The sequence below is a fragment of the Oryzias latipes genome, chromosome 3 (assembly GCF_002234675.1).
Source record: "Oryzias latipes chromosome 3, ASM223467v1".
In the NCBI taxonomy this organism is placed as follows: Eukaryota; Metazoa; Chordata; class Actinopteri; order Beloniformes; family Adrianichthyidae; genus Oryzias; species Oryzias latipes.
Window position 1 is genome coordinate 4,729,463 of NC_019861.2, and position 14,296 is coordinate 4,743,758.

At 40.9% G+C, this 14,296-nt stretch overlaps 1 protein-coding gene across 1 annotated transcript; it reads right to left on the minus strand.

Moving 5' to 3' along the window:
- Nucleotides 1–206: 206 nt before the first annotated feature.
- On the minus strand, nt 207–8,526 carry fgf19 (fibroblast growth factor 19). The gene is made up of 3 exons (XM_004066803.4): nt 8,234–8,526; nt 8,038–8,141; nt 207–2,390 (listed from the first exon to the last, which is right to left on the minus strand). The coding sequence occupies exons 1-3, from the start codon at nt 8,439–8,441 to the stop codon at nt 2,076–2,078; spliced, it is 627 nt and encodes a 208-aa protein (XP_004066851.1). The 5' UTR covers nt 8,442–8,526; the 3' UTR covers nt 207–2,075.
- Nucleotides 8,527–14,296: the final 5,770 nt, after the last annotated feature.

Sequence of the window (14,296 nt, forward strand, 5' to 3'; positions counted from 1 at the left end):
AGAAGTGATTGACCAACTGACTCTTCAGTTATCTCCCATGGCTATGTCTGAATTCCCACCCTACTCCCTAAATACAAAAACTATAAAGTGGGATTTTAAAATCAGTTTCTGATTTTAAAATCAGTTTTTGAAACCCCACCAGATCAGATCTGGTTAAATTCAGAACTGTTTCAGTCTGAACATAAAATCCAGTAAAAACATCCAAATTTATCATTTCAGTTGATGAACATTTTATTGAATAAAAAAACAGATAAATAACAGAACACAGCACAATATACAACCACAAAAAGTTAAGAATTTGATTTTAATTGTGATATTCAGTTTAACATTCTATACTTTTATGTTTTGTTTTTTTTAAATTTTCAAATCGATTAACACATGAAAATGTCGCATTGATTTTATCAATATTGCATCTGTCTTTTTAGTGCAAGGATGAAAAAGAATGTCGTAGTCATCTTTGGAAAGTAGAGGGGCTTGCATCACAAACACATGTTATTATCAGGCCTTTGTGGTGCTTCTCGAGCAGAAATGAAATCCAATTTTTAGACTAGAAAACATAAAACAAAGAACTGTGCATCATCAGAAGAACTTGATTAAAAAAAATTCTTAAGGACAACACAGAGTGTGCAGAAGCAGCTTGGATTACAACATGTCTGTCCAATGATCTCACAGCACAGACGACAATCGTTTTGTTCCAGTTCATTCAGGATTTCAACATAAATCTTCTGAGTGATTCCTTGGAATCCCTACCAGGAGTCTGGTCTAACACAGTTACTCGTTTAATACTTAAAAAAAACTTCCTTTTTTTGCCTGTGTCCTAAAGACAGAAATGAAGAGTTCTACCACTATAAATGCTTTCGGCACCTGTATTAATTCCAAAGACATTTGTGATCCAAACTAATTTCAACAAAAATCTGCAATTATTTAGTAAGATGTTTTGCCTGATGAGTTTCGTTGAGACAGACACAGAACCATGTCCACACAGAGACTTTAGAGTAGAACCACCGACCGTCAACCTGTACAGTGGGATTACCATTCTGTACAGTGGGATTACCATTCTGTACAGTGGGATTGCCATTCTGTACAGTGGGATTACCATTCTGTACAGTGGGATTATTATTCTGTACAGTGGGATTACCATTCTGTACAGTGGGATTACCATTCTGTACAGTGAGATTATCATTCTGTACAGTGGGATTACCATTCTGTACAGTGAAATTATCATTCTGTACAGTAGGATTACCATTCTGTACAGTGGGATTACCATTCTGTACAGTGAGATTACTATTGTGTACAGTGGTATTACCATTCTGTACAGTGGGATTACCATTCTGTACAGTGGGATTACCAATATGTACAGTGGGATTACCATTCTGTACAGTGGGATTACCATTCTGTACAGTGAGATTACTATTTTGTACAGTGGTATTACCAATCTGTACAGTGGGATTACCAATCTGTACAGTGGGATTACCATTCTGTACAGTGGGATTACCATTCTGTACAGTGGGATTACCATTGTGTACAGTGGGATTACCATTGTGTACAGTGGGATTACCATTCTGTACAGTGAGATTACGATTTTGTACAGTGGGATTACCATTCTGTACAGTGGGATTACCATTCTGTACAGTGGGATTACCATTCTGTACAGTGGGATTACCATTCTGTACAGTGGGATTACCATTGTGTACAGTGGGATTACCATTGTGTACAGTGGGATTACCATTCTGTACAGTGGGATTGCCATTGTGTACAGTGGGATTACCATTCTGTCCAGTGGGATTACCATTCTGTACAGTGGGATTACCATTCTGTCCAGTGGGATTACCTTCTCTCAAGGGTGCAGAGTGTTTTTGTTTTTCAGGAGAGAAGGACCTGATTCACCGTAACGCTTTGTTTCCAGGTGTCTACCTCCTCTCTGCAGAACACTGCACTTGCAGTCATTCGTGTTTAACTGGAAAGTTGCAGTTCCTGCTGGTTAACCACAACTTGAGTTGGACCCTGGTTGGCCAGGGAGGGGTGCATGTTCACCCCAAGGCACCACTCTTGACAGCCGTCGGAGAGGTCCTGCCTCATCTTTTGTTGAAGCTGGGACTGTGAATGATTTTAGAGAGTTGCCCAAATGTGTCCGTGGCATCTAGAGTCTTCTCTGTTTGCATTGTTCTCATCTGGTGGGGGGGGTCTGGCACTGGGTACACGCCCTGCTGCAGGGTGCTGATCCTGGGGAGGAACTGAGCCAGGGCTGGAACATCCCGGTCTAAACCCTGCTGCCTTTGCCGGTGGTTTCCCAAACTAAGCAGGGTTCCATGCTGATCTGAAATGTAGATGTTGTAGCCGTCTGCCAAGATCTGCTCTCTGAAGACGCAGTTGTCCTTGTCAAATGTGTGCTGAAAAAGATCAGGCATATTCACATCACAACTCCATTTCACAGAGTATTCATCTGATGAAAGTCTTAAAGAAATGATGATGGTTATGCTAATTGTCTGTTTTAAAGTGTTTGAACTCCTGTGTTTTGGGGTGTTTTGTCTTTGTACTTGTTTATTCTCTATGAATGAAGCCTTTTCTTTAATGCACTTGAGGTCTGGTGCTTCAGGCACGCTTCCTAAATTTATCTGCACTGCATAATCAGCATTTTTAAAAACCCAAAGATCCCTACTGTTTTAGTTGTTAATGTTATTAGTCCTGTTTTTGTGCGTGGTTCAGACCCTTACAGTCATTCGTCTGCTAAAATGTACGATCAGATTATTCTGTAAAGAAGAAGAAGAAAAACATGAATAATGTTCCATATCTTTGAGGATTATTGACTTTGGCAAGAAGTAGGCAGTTAGAGGCCAAGGTTGTTGTTGCTGGGTCTTTTCATTCAGTTTTTTTGCTTTGCAAACACATCCTACCCTGCAACATCCTGGACAAAGTTCGGTTAACTGTTTGAATGGTTCACTGGCGAGCAGTGTTTTCTGTTTTTCTGATGACGGCAGCTAAATGTCATGAAGACAAAGAAAACTCAAATGAGTGGGTTTTCTGTTTCTTCTCCTGCAGGTAAACATACAGTCAGCCTTACATGTTTGTGTTTAGCAGTGACAGCAGTAGTTAAGACCCAGACACAAAAAAAGACTGATAGGAATGGAAACAATTGCTAAAATAGTTTTTGTTGGGATAAATGATGAAGTACATCCAGGTTCAGGCCAGGCCTATAAATTCAGGGTCCTTTGAGCAGCTTCAGGTACCTGTGGAAGCTTGGATAGGTGCTGCTGGAACGTGAAGTGCCCTACACTTCATGACAGTTCTGTTTTGTTTGTTTTTGCATTTTTGTGGTAGCGTTTTTTGGTCATTTCTGTTCTTTAGTTAATTGTGGACTTCTGCAGGCCGTCATATTTTAGAGGGGTTAGGTCATGGCATCTAAGGGGGCACGGCCCCCCCATGCCCATGACTATATCCGGCCTTGGTGGACAAACACTAGCAGTAAGTAATTACACATGTTGGGCTTTTTTAGCAATGAAAATTGATTGTCCCAAATGTTTTTTTTCTTTAACATTTGATTATTAAAACTATTGACCAATAACATAAAAAAAATCAATTTTTTGTCTACTGATGTGTTATGGTTCATGTGATTTTGAATATTTTATGACTTTAAAGAAAAGCCTTTGAGGATTTGCACACCTCTCAATCTAAGATTGGCGGATCAGCCTTTATAAAACGGTTTACTGCATGGAAAATAGGGTTTCTGTTTCAAAGCACACCGCCAATATAGTGATCACATGCATAGAAAGATCATGATAAACCTATCTAAAGTTATCAATGTGTAGGAAAGGATTTCTTGAAATCATTGAAAAAAAAAACCCAGCAGAGAAACTGACTCAGAGAGTCTCTGCTGCCCCTTCAGGGGGCCTTTCTGAGTCAAGTGGTTGTTGGGATTGTCTGTATCATAGGCAGGGGGACTCATGAGTCTAATTTTAGAACAAAGTCAGAGGATGTTAACAACATTCTTTCTGTTTTGGGTGCAACCACCTGTAGTCTCGAAAGCTCCACGGGAAAAAATGTGCTTTAACTTTGGTAATATTTGTATAAATTGTGTTTCTCAGAAGAAATTAATACTTTGAGGATCTATATCTCAAAAGACACTAAAGCTAATGTTATGTCAGTTAGTGACTACTAATCTTCACAATCTACATCAAAGCTCGTTCAATTGGCCAGTAGGTGCTCCAACAGGTTCCATTACCTTTTGTTAAATATCTCTGAAACTATGACAAACTGTGATGTGTGGTTTGGTGTTGTAGTCTTGAATAACATTAACAAAACTGCCTTCCCAGCGCCACCTTGAGACTTATAGAGGACGTTCCCACTTTGGCTGTTTGATTGTATCTCTTGAATGGTCATAGAGACAAAATCTCTGTTTCCTCTTTCTTTTGGAACGATCCATCTTGTGAACCCGTTGAACCCCTTTCAGGGTCACGTCTCCTGAGGTTGCTGGAGCCAACCCAGCCACCGCTGGACAAAGCCACGGTACACTTTCAACAGGTTGTCAGCTTGTAGGGACAATTTATTGTCACCACTGAACCCATGAAGCATGTTTTTGAGCTGTTGGGGGAAATCAGCGTCCCCGGTGGGGTTGGGCGATGTCCCCTAAATTGGCAGTTGACGATGTTTGCAGTCAACCATCGGGATGGACGATGATATCGTCGGAGGGGGGGGGCTATTTTTAATTTTTCGTTCTTTTATAATTGCTATTCGTTATTTTACTTTATTACTTTATTTATTTTATTTACCAAATAATGACTCATCCGCGATGATCCAGTCTAAACTGAGGGAAGTGACTTTAAAAAAATAAAATAAACTAAATAGAAAAGAAGTGGTCCTGTCCTGCACTTGATGGACCGGTGGAGCGAGCGACCGTGTCTCTAGCAGAGCAGACGGACTTACAGTTTTGTGTTTTAGGGGAAGTAAGGATGCTTTGTTACGTGTGGGAGACTTGGGACTGTGATCCGTTCGCTATACCCGAACGAGCAACCGGAATTTAGCAGAGTTAAATTTAGCTCAGTCCTTAGAAACCATTCAAACAATAACGTGGATTTGTGTTTCCAGTCGTGTCCCGACAAAATAAAGGCTGATGTTATTCCCACATGTTTACGTGCAGCCAAGATGCAGATTGTAGCGTTTCACGCATGGATTTATGTTCATGCTAATGTTGTTAGCCCGTCTTAGCATACTGCTAATCTTGGCTTCCGGCTCCGTTTTTCAACAGAAAAAGCACTGACCACACGGATTAAAATTAAAATGATGAGCGAACAGGCGCTTCATAATAACCATAACATTAATAAAAGCCCGTTTAGGAGATCATCTTGTATAATACTGAGCTGACGTATCTATGTATGTAGCCGCTCGGCGGAACTAAGTTTCTCTTCCGTTTTTTAAAAACACTACTGCCCATGTGCGAATGATTTATTCCGCCGAAAGTGTGACCCATGTGAATGTTTTTTATAATCTGAAAAAGTTTTTCTGGGCCCATCTACACGGTTGGATTCTAATCCGACCAATAATCCTTATCAAGATATTTTGCACATGTAACCGCGTCTTATGGTGTCGAGTCGCAGCGTGGCGGGGGCGTGGCATCACGATGGAGAGACACCATCGTGATGTCAGTCACCCATCATGATGGACGATGGTATCGTCCATCGGCACAACCCTAGTCCCCGGAGAACAACCCACGCATAAACGGGGAGAACATGCAAACTCCACACAGAAAGAAGCCAGCTGGGATTCAAACCAGTGCTTTCTTGGAGTGAGAGGAGAGCACCAACCCCTGTGCCGCTGTGCAGCCCTCTTTTGGGAACCTTTTAAGGTGTTTGATTTAACTCAGCCTACTTTGCAATGATGCAGTTGACTTGCATATTGCATTTTTCTTAAAATACTATTTCAGTTCCCAATATCATCTTTTAAATGATCCTAATCTTATCGGTTTTGATATTTGTAAAGAACTTCTAACACAATGTTGTTGTGCATTTAGATCAATTATTTACTGGTTTCCCAAAAAAAATGCAATGCAACGTGCCACTTGTGTTTAAAATGATACAACTTCAAAATAATTGACCATGAAGTGATCCTCACACCGTCTCAAGGTGATTAACTTGAAGCTGTAACGGAAATGCTTTCATGTGATATTGGCATCTTTCTAGTTTACCTTCATTCACTAAGTACTAAATACATTGTTTATAATTTCAGTCAGACAACTCATACAGTAAAAAATTATTTTCACATTCTTTTCTTTATGCATAAGGCTCTGTACATTTCCATGAGATAAGATTTCCAGAAAACTTTTGGGTAATAACTACCCCTAACAGAGCTCACAGGTGGAAGCCGGGGAGGAGGGTGGGGCGAGGAACGCAGCGCTTGCAGTAAAGAAAGAGAACGAACAACTGCACACCTGGACTTAAATAGGACGCTGAACAGGTGAGTTGATTAACTGAACCGCCCTAGGGGAGTAACCGAGTAAAACACTGCTGAGTCATCTGCCTGAAAGGTCGCCCATTTCTGGCACTCTAGGGGTTAAAGGTTTTAGTGTACAAAATATTTTTTTATGAATGGCAGAAAGATAAAATGATGATTAAAAGTCAAAATTCTTTATGTGCTAAAATAATATTTTTGCTGTCTACCCCCTCTGCTCAGGACTTTTCCGTTCTAAATCCCACAAGATGCTGAAATTGGTGATGTTGCTTTGAGATTGTTGTAGCCCTATAGTGCCAGCAGTTTACAAAAATTAAGAATAGCTTTCAGCAATCATACACAATTTATTTAAAGGTATTCAGTAGGTCTTCTTCAGATCCTCCTTTTAATTGTATAGAATGATATTGAATAAAGGACTGATCCAGGACAAAGCTCTCCCTGCAGCTGAGAGACATAAAACTAAGAGAAAATGGTGAGGACTTCTAATTCATTTTAAAAGTTGTTGTGGTGGAGGAAGATTGACCTTGCATACAAAACATGAAAGCAAAACCCAGTAATTATTTAAAAGTACATTTTTCTCCTAAATCCTATCCTATTTTACATTATTTTGGTTTTCATATTCTTTTAAGTTTTGAAAGCATATGTATGTATGTATGTATGTATGTATGTATGTATGTATGTATGTATGTATGTATGTATGTATGTATGTATGTATGTATGTATGTATGTATGTATGTATGTATGTATGTAAATTTTTGGTCTGTATTCCAATCATGCTATTTTGTGTAATATTCTCTGATACTAATCAATTACTACTATTTTTTTTGTAACTTGATATTATTATTTATGACTATATTAAATGATCTGTGCTTGGATTCATACATTGTCAAAAATAATATAGATCTCTTGCTATGGAAGTTATTTAAATAATTTAAGTAAAACATTTTGGGTGTGGGACTATATATGAAATTGTTTCTTCTCCCTCCTTTTCTGCAATATACAATATTTAACAGATTCAATGCATCTTGTGTGTTAACTGTATAAATGTATGTATGTCTATTTATGCAGAAAAATGGATTTCTAATGGCAACATCTGCATATATTTTCTAACTCATGTAAAAGATAGTTTGTTCTGTTTTTTGTTTAGTTTAATTATTCTTTTTGCTGTTCATAAAAATGTTTTACTCTTTGTCCCTGTAAATGGAAAACGTGTTTTACCAGCCATGGACCTCACCACAAGCCACTTGAGAAAACTGTGAAATTATTTGATCACAAAACAGGCCAAAGTGAAGCTTGGTGACTGCTTGCCAGCAGATCTGGAATTCTAATGAATTCAGAACGTAAGACTTTTATTGTGATCTGTTTGAACATTTTGTAAAACCTTTAAAAACCTTTAAAAACTACTGCAGTTTTCCGTTCAGTTTGGTTGGTTTTTGTGCTTTTTTTATTGTCATCTAAGAATCGTTCTGCATATTTTGTTTTTCGTAAGTTTTTGTCTTTTGTGATTGCTTCTCATTGATTTGTCTGCATGCTTTGTTTTGTCACAGAAAGACGGACTGTAGAAAAATCTGCTATTTTTCTCATGGTAGTACTTACTGAGGAGAAGAGTCTGCCGTCGCTCTCCATGCACAGAAACCTTGAGGTGGCTACTCCTCTGAAGACCACCCGTCCCGGAGCAACCGGACGGATCTCCAGCAGGCCTGTGGTTTGAGCAGTCATCATTTAGAATCCAGAAGAAGGCAGCAGCCATATGTATGTCAGATTGTGGAAACTTTTATAACGCAGGACTTACTGTTCAGAGTTTGTTCTGCTGAGCCGTGGATGTGTCCATCCTCTCTGATCTGGACATGTTGTCCAGGCTTGACCGCGTACAGGTGCCGGAGGCGGACCACTTGGCTCCAGCTGTGAGTGATGTGGGGTCCATGATCAGAGAGCGGCATGCTGGAAACTCCAGAGTCAGAAAACACCATTGTGGAAATGGTGACCACAATGAGCAGCATGGTTCTTCAAAGTCACGTGTCTCTTCCTGCAGCTGCAATGAGGCAAGCCAAGTTTCATCCAAACACGACCTTTTAAATGCAGTCCTTATCAGCTGCAGATAACCCTGTTTCCCACAGCCAATTCTCAGAAGCAGACCGCAACACACCCCTGCACGTCATCCAACTGGATCCCAGCTCTCTGTTGGCCCCCGTGAGCCCTGCAAGGAGCCAATGCCCTCGTCACTCATGGCCGCAAATCAATAGAATAAGAAAGTGACCGTTTCTAGCTTTTTGATCCATAATCAGATTGAGCATTGATCAAAGAAAAGAAAACAATTGCATTTCAGTCAAACAACTCATGCAGTAGAGAAAGCTTGATTTTCCATATTATTTTCTTTTAGTTTGGCATAAGGCTCCATTCAGATACATTAAACAAAGATCTCCATAACTTAAAACTTTGGGAATAAAACTACCCCTAACAGAGCTCACAGGGGGAGGAGGGTAGGGCAGAAATGTGATGAAGAAGGCGTGAATCAAATCAAATCAAACTTTATTGATAAAATAACGCTTCTCACGCATTTGTGCAGCTCGAAGCACTTTAACATTAAAAACAGAAAACACAATTATACTGTAAAAACCCAACCCACCATTCACCCTTCCCACTCCCCTCTTAAAACATATGACCCATGGCCCCCACGTACAATGAATAATGACTATGTAACTGTAAAAACAAATAAATAAAGAAATAAACAAACATGTAAGGCTTGGCTCTGCTGTGAGGAAACAGTATATGGGAATCTCCTCATAGCAGGAGCCAGCTTAGCCATGGGAGCATCGCCACAGCGCCCACCCAGACTGGGACAGCAACCGAGTCCACTTTACAGCCGTAAGGCTGCAAAGTAAAACTCCAGCCGCCCAAGCAAGGGCGACAAATGCGGCAGCAACCACCGACCAAGCCGGCACACCTGGTGAAGCACACACCTGCTTCTTAAGTAGGTCGCGCAATAGGTGAGTTATTGGGCTGAACCGTCCGCGGGGAGGAGTAAACGCACTGCTGAGCTGCCTGCCTGAAATTCTCCCAAGGTCTTTCATTTTCATTTAATATATACCTTCTGCAAAATGTTTGATCAGGGACACTCAAATACGTATCGTACAGGTACTAAAATGTATTTTTTTTCTGAGTCTAAAGCAGGAGTGGGCAAACTGGGGGTCATATACGGCCCATTAAACTATTTAATCTAGCCCACCAAGCTGTATTTACTAAATTACTACTCCTTATTAAAAACGCAATTAAAAATCCTTATTAATGTTTTATTTTACTTGTATTTCTGGTGTCTCTCTGTAGATGGTGCACTGCAAATACACTGACTTTTGCTTTCATGAGCATGTCGGAGGATGTGTTGTTTTTCTTATGTTCATGTGTTTTTCTGAGCCAGACAGTCATATTTCTAAACATTTCAACACAACATGAACCCAGAATTTCCACTAAAGTGAGGACCAATGTAAAAACTCCAAAATGTTCTCTTTTAAATTGTATGAATCACTTAAAAAATAAATAAATTGTTGTCGTGTTTTTGTCCAGATTCCATGTTATTTCCTTCTCTTTTGAGGTGGGTCACCAAAACACTCCATGCAAAGCTCCTGGTCTGGTGTTCTGGCCCTTCTGTCAAACTCTAGAACCCTTAATGCCCCGCCAGTCAAAGACTCTATTTATCATAGTTGACCAAGTCAAAAGTCACATGCTGTGATGATCAAAGCAAAAATCCCAACTGACATTTTCATTTTAAACTAAACTAAATAAAACTTCTGTCCAGGGTTAAAGGCAAATCAGGCAGTGGTTGATGAACTTGTCTCTATTTTCAAATGCAGACCCAAAAAAAAAAAAAAAATGTGTTGCTGTTTCAATGTGAAGCAATGATTTGTGAAGAACAACTAATGCCCTGATGTGGACACGGATGCAAATGTTCTCTTGAGAGTCGCCTGCAGTTCTTGTTCTTCACTGTGTCTTCAATGCAGATTGCCAGCTGAGAACGGGAAGCAGAGTCCAGCAAAGCAGCTTTGGCCCAGCGAGAGGTGGCTTGTGCTTCTGACCAGAAGTGGAATGCCTGTGAACAAAAGGACTTGCTCTACCAATACGCATATTTCAAAGAGTTGCAGTTCCTCTTTTTGATAAAAGTTAACACACAATCAAAGCTGCTTCAAGAAGGACCTAAAGCACTACAAAGATCTTAATTAGAAGGCAGATTGTTTGTGTGGCAATAAGTGTCAAACAGCCTGTTGTATTTACATGTAAAGACCTCCAGTTTCTTAGGAAGGGACACATTGCTGACACCAGCTCACATTAATCTTCTCTCGTTGCTTCACACTCAGGCAAATAATGAGATTACCCACAAACCACAAATGCTACAGCTTTCCTCTTTGCAGGGAGTTCATGTTTTGCTTTTGCACCCGTTGGCTCCCACAGAAACACTTGTCGCTCTTTCTCAATCGATCCGCTCCAAGACTTTGCCTTTGCTAAGAGATCTGATGTGTTGGAGAAAAGTCATCAACCTCTGTTAGCAAACGATGCTGCAGTGCAGACGATGCTCTCAAAACGAGTCTCATCATTGTTGACAGGATTTCAGAGAACATCTCTCCAAGATTTCCTCGACACAACAAGATGGTGACGGTGTGTTCAGCTGTCCTTCCATCTCCCATGACTGACTGTGTTTTATGCTGCGATTTTCATCACTTTAATCCCTGGAACCTGTTTGTGTTCTGTGGTACAGTGGCAGAAATTAAGCGGAACTGTGATCAAAATGGTGGACTTTCATGTGTGATGTCCTGAAATTCTAAAGAACTTTCTGGATCTTCTGACTCTTTGAATCCTCATCAGGGGCGAATGGACCCACTTGTGAACATGGACACTGTCTTGAGCTGGTGATGTCTTTCAGTTAGCCTGGATTTAACACTGAGACTGTTATGGATTATTTGAAATTTCACTTGAACATAACTGTTCAGAAACCGCCTTCTCACCTCCTTGGTCGCATCATTTCAACCATTTTGCTGCTGATCACTTTTCCAAACCTGGGCTACACCTGTAATGAATAAAGGAATTAATAAAAGAATAAATACTCCAAAAACTCATATTTAGTCTTTTAATCCACATTGCTTTGTCCAAAGAACAAAAAATATCACCAAACCGATTGCCGGTAAAAGAGACTAAAAATGAATGAAATAAATATTAAAACAATAGTAGCTATTAAACGTCCATCACAAAGAGGCTGATGGAAGTTGTAGTAAAAAGGCGGGCCTGGGGCACATCCTTCGCGTCCTTAGTCACAGCAGCAGTCGTAAGCAGTAACAGTAGAAGTCTGTACCCCTTTCTGGACACGCCCCCAAATCCTCTCGAGAGAGTTCTACCCCGCCAGCAAGGCCAAGTGGGCCCCATATGGTTAAAAAGTCAGCAGAAAATGGTGTCTGCAGTTTCCGTGGCGCCACTATATTTTGCCCACATTTGTTTAAGTGGGACACTCAGTGGGGTAGCTTGCTACGCTAGCCAGCCGCCTGGTGAACAGTGTTGCGAGGTAGCGAGCTACACTGTCCAGAGGGCCAGTGAATTGTAGATGTCTCTAATTGTGGGGGTTTGTGGTTCAAAATGCCTCTGCACATTTTTAGAAGAAGGAAGTAGGAAGACTTCCCCTCAATTTGACCTCCTTTGCACTGGCTGCCTGCTCATTTCAGAATTCCCTTTAGTAGAATTAGTAGCGGTAGATGTCCTTAGTGCCCCACCCGCCAATTTTAACTGCACCTTAGACATTTTAGGGCCCCTTGGTGGGGAGGGTGCTTGGACGTCACTGTTTGCAAGCAGAAGATGTCCTCTCAGTGCCCGCACTGCCAATTTTAACCCTTGTGCTATCTTAGATGACCCCACCCTTACATTGACATGTTTTCCCTACCATGACAAAGGTGGATAAAGGTGGAAAGATTTCATGTAATCCATGGACACCAGTGAAGATCACAAATCATTGAAGAATAAAGATTCAGAGCACTGTCTACTGGGTCTAGATGACCCAACTCCCAATGGTAAAGTGCCTAGGATAGCACAAGGGTTACACACACCCATTAGTACACACACCCCCTTTACATCACAAAATACACACACACCCAGACACGCACACACACGCTCATCAACACACATACATCACACAAGGAAGAGGAACTTCTGGTCTTTTGTCCCCCGCCCCATCCCTGGTGGAAGGAACTGGGGCCCTCTGTAACGGCTGCCCTGTCCCTGGGGTGCTGGCTTCCTGGGCCCGGCGCCCCTTTCTCCACGCAGGGAGAGGGATCCCTGAGATCTCTGGCAAGACCGGGAGCCGGGGATCACATCACATCTGATGCCGGTGCTGCTGCCGGTGCTGCTGCAATGGTGGGGCCTTGGTGGGGGGTCGGCTGGTTACTCTCCCTATTTTTACATTACATCATCCACCCCAGAAGAACATAAACACTCACTGGAGCACAGGTGCTATCTCACCTTTGCACAAACAGTTTGTGTGACTAAATGAAATGTTTCACATGTGTTAGTCTGAATGCATAAGTAGGCATGTGTTAATGTTAGTGGTAGTATGTCCATGTATACTTGTTTGTGTGTGAACACTTTTGGAGCCAACAGGTGTGTTTGTAACGTTTGAGTTTGTGCGTGTGGACAGGCCCCGCCCATTTTATCTTTTTCATGCATCTTAACCTGTCAGTTGTGATTATAACGCTCCAGCAACATCCCTCTCTCTTCTTTCCTCTTTGTCTTTTCCATCCGGTCCAACAAAAACATATTTACAAATTTAATCAACATGAATAAAGTTTAGCTGAAATTACAAAAGGGTTTATTTAAATATACATCTGGTGTATCATAAGATTCATAACCCCTGTTGTAAAAGTAAAATATGTCCAACACAAAAGGCTTTCAGCTCTCATCTGTTTGCTTAGCCGTTGGACAGGACAAGTTAAAAAAACAAAATAAAATAAAATTAAATAAATTCCCTTTAGTGCTATCAGTTGTCTTTACAGCGTCACATGGTTTGGCACCTGCCCACCTGTCTGAGTTGTTGCACCCTCATGCCCCATCTCAATCTTTACGGTCAGCAGATCAGCTGCTTCAAATATTACAGACGTAGCTTATGGTCAGACCAAACCACGCTTTTGGTCAGCTGCTCCAAACTTTGGAGTAACTGTCTAATTTTTAAGTCTTTGCATAACAAACACATTTTTGACTTAGCTTGTAATGCACTGATATCTTCTTTCATATGAGTTCCTGCACGATCTTTCCACAGCTCTTATATGCATACTGTCTCTTTTTTTGTTGATTCTTTGAAACTGTACAGCACTTCAGGTCTGTATAAATCAGTGAGCTGCTTCATGAAAAAGGTTGGCCTGTTGACTTACACAGGGTCAGGAACTGGTGGTGGAGAACCCAACATGCAGGAGAGCAGGCTTGGTGACAGGAAACAAAACAAATAAACAAATACATAAATAAAGTAAACAAAAAAACAAATAAACAAACTGAAACATGACAAAACTAAGGGGCGAAACAAAAAGGTGACACAACAGAGCAGATGACCTGACAAGGATGACCAGAAACCAAGACACTTAAATAGGCTGAGGGTAATTAACTGAACTGAAGACAGCAGTGGATCATGAACCGGAAACTGGAGTGACTGACAAAATGAAAACCAAAAACATGACCACAGAATCCTGACACACAGACAGCTGATAACAGGATGGGCTCCATCTGTACTAAGAACTGTCCTCACATCTTTCCTTTTCGTATGGAAATGTGCTTAGCTAATGTTTATGCCAGTTCTAAGCGCTGTAAGTTGTGTCACAATCTTCAAACATGACAT

Excerpts from the sequence above, each read along its gene's own strand:
- fgf19 (XM_004066803.4), bottom strand. The coding sequence starts at position 8,441 with ATGCTGCTCATTGTGGTCACCATTTCCACAATGGTGTTTTCTGACTCT. Across the intron at positions 8,142-8,233 it reads AGCAGAACAAACTCTGAACA|GCCTGCTGGAGATCCGTCCG; the intron begins GTAAGTCCTGCG and ends CTCAAACCACAG. Across the intron at positions 2,391-8,037 it reads ACGGCAGACTCTTCTCCTCA|CACACATTTGACAAGGACAA; the intron begins GTAAGTACTACC and ends GATCTTTTTCAG.